This window comes from Perkinsus marinus (assembly GCF_000006405.1).
Source record: "Perkinsus marinus ATCC 50983 genomic scaffold scf_1104296940882, whole genome shotgun sequence".
Lineage (NCBI taxonomy): Eukaryota > Perkinsozoa > Perkinsida > Perkinsidae > Perkinsus > Perkinsus marinus.
This window is the reverse complement of record NW_003212670.1, coordinates 1-1,426: the sequence shown is the minus strand read 5'-3', so window position 1 is coordinate 1,426 and position 1,426 is coordinate 1. Positions and strand designations below refer to the sequence as shown.

At 48.7% G+C, this 1,426-nt stretch overlaps 1 protein-coding gene across 1 annotated transcript; it reads right to left on the bottom strand.

Annotated features, from left to right (window-relative positions):
- Nucleotides 1-155: 155 nt before the first annotated feature.
- On the bottom strand, nucleotides 156-1,053 carry Pmar_PMAR002577 (ankyrin repeat, SAM and basic leucine zipper domain-containing protein, putative; the record flags this gene model as incomplete). Its single annotated transcript, XM_002781913.1, has 5 exons — nucleotides 156-314; nucleotides 361-484; nucleotides 526-684; nucleotides 730-864; nucleotides 913-1,053. Coding segments are annotated over 5 exons (718 nt in total), but the record flags the coding sequence as incomplete, so codon positions are not given.
- Nucleotides 1,054-1,426: the final 373 nt, after the last annotated feature.

The following is a 1,426-nucleotide window of genomic DNA, read 5'->3' as shown; positions in this document are numbered from 1 at the left end:
CAAAGCATCGAGCCGGTACTCTCTCTCGACAGGTTCGATTGACCCACAGTCCCTTCACGAATCCACTAACATGATAAAACTCAAGTCCGTAGTCTCACGACACCTTGCTATACATGAATGAACAGCAAATGCTTGCATGCGTAGAACACAATCCATCAGTGCCCCCAAGTCCCCACCAATTTCTTAGCGGCGAGCTTAGCCAACTGTTTGGCCTCCAAGTCGTCCCTGGCCTGTAGGGCTGCATACTTGTTGATCTCCTTCTTGACCGCAGGGTCATACAGTGGCGATATAATACTATTCTTCCGCTTCGGATTCTATCACAGGTCCTTTACTTCTAGAAACAAAAGAATATTCTCTCACCGTGACGATTCCCATGGCCTCATTCTCCATCAGTTGCTCCCTCGTAGACTTCCTCTTTGGAGGCGCCGGTACTTGTCCGCGGATTTCATGGAGTCTATGGCCCCGACCACCCAAAGAGGCCAGTCTGACAAGCCCAATAGACCAAATCAATCATGACGATCTCACCTGTCCATTAGCAGGAAGTGATCATTAGCCTCAGCGTGGGCCACTGCCGTATACTCCTTGTGGTCCTCAGCGTTAAGGTCTGCCCCCAGCTCAAGTAACAGCATGGTCCCTTTGATATGTCCACCTGCTGCTGCATAATGGAGGGGGGTCCGTTGACGACTAACAGAAAAGTCTACGCCCAAATCTGTTCGAATCGGCTCCTACTTATCCCGAAGATTCACATCAGCTCCCCACTCGATAAGCCGGCAAATAGCGTCCACGTCGTTACTAGATGCTGCTACATGCAAGGCGGCCTTACCCAGTGCGTCCTTAGAGTTAATACGAACACCATACGTATACCTACAGACGCGCCCATACCATTTCCTCTACGGTCGCCTGGTAGTATACAGGAATTCCATCATCATATAGTCTCTCTGTTTGGTTGCTATATTGAATGGAGTATCACCACTCTCCGTTTTGCCCTCCAAAGGGGCGCCCCTCCTATAGCACAACTTAGCCAAGCCCATGTTGTGGGTCCGACACGCATACCTGCGGCGAAGTACGCATCCCCACCGAGTCCACATATGCAAGCGGACAATAAATCAGTCAGGAAATAGATCGATATCAATTACAATTTATCATTACTATGGTTGGTGGAAACATCACTACGCTCCTGGATGACTACTAGCACTGCTCTTGTTATCACTAGCTCACTTACTCACTGAACACCTACGTCCAGCCGAATCGGCTGAGCCGATGAATCAGCGCTACCCTGGAGGTACTCCCACTATAATGGATATCTGTCAATTTTTTCTCAATATAGAATTTTGAGTTTGACAATGGAAACACGACGTACCATCACAAATACTGTTTACCACGCTTTCTACAACAAATGCAAATACGAGGCACTCACTCGAGGAGG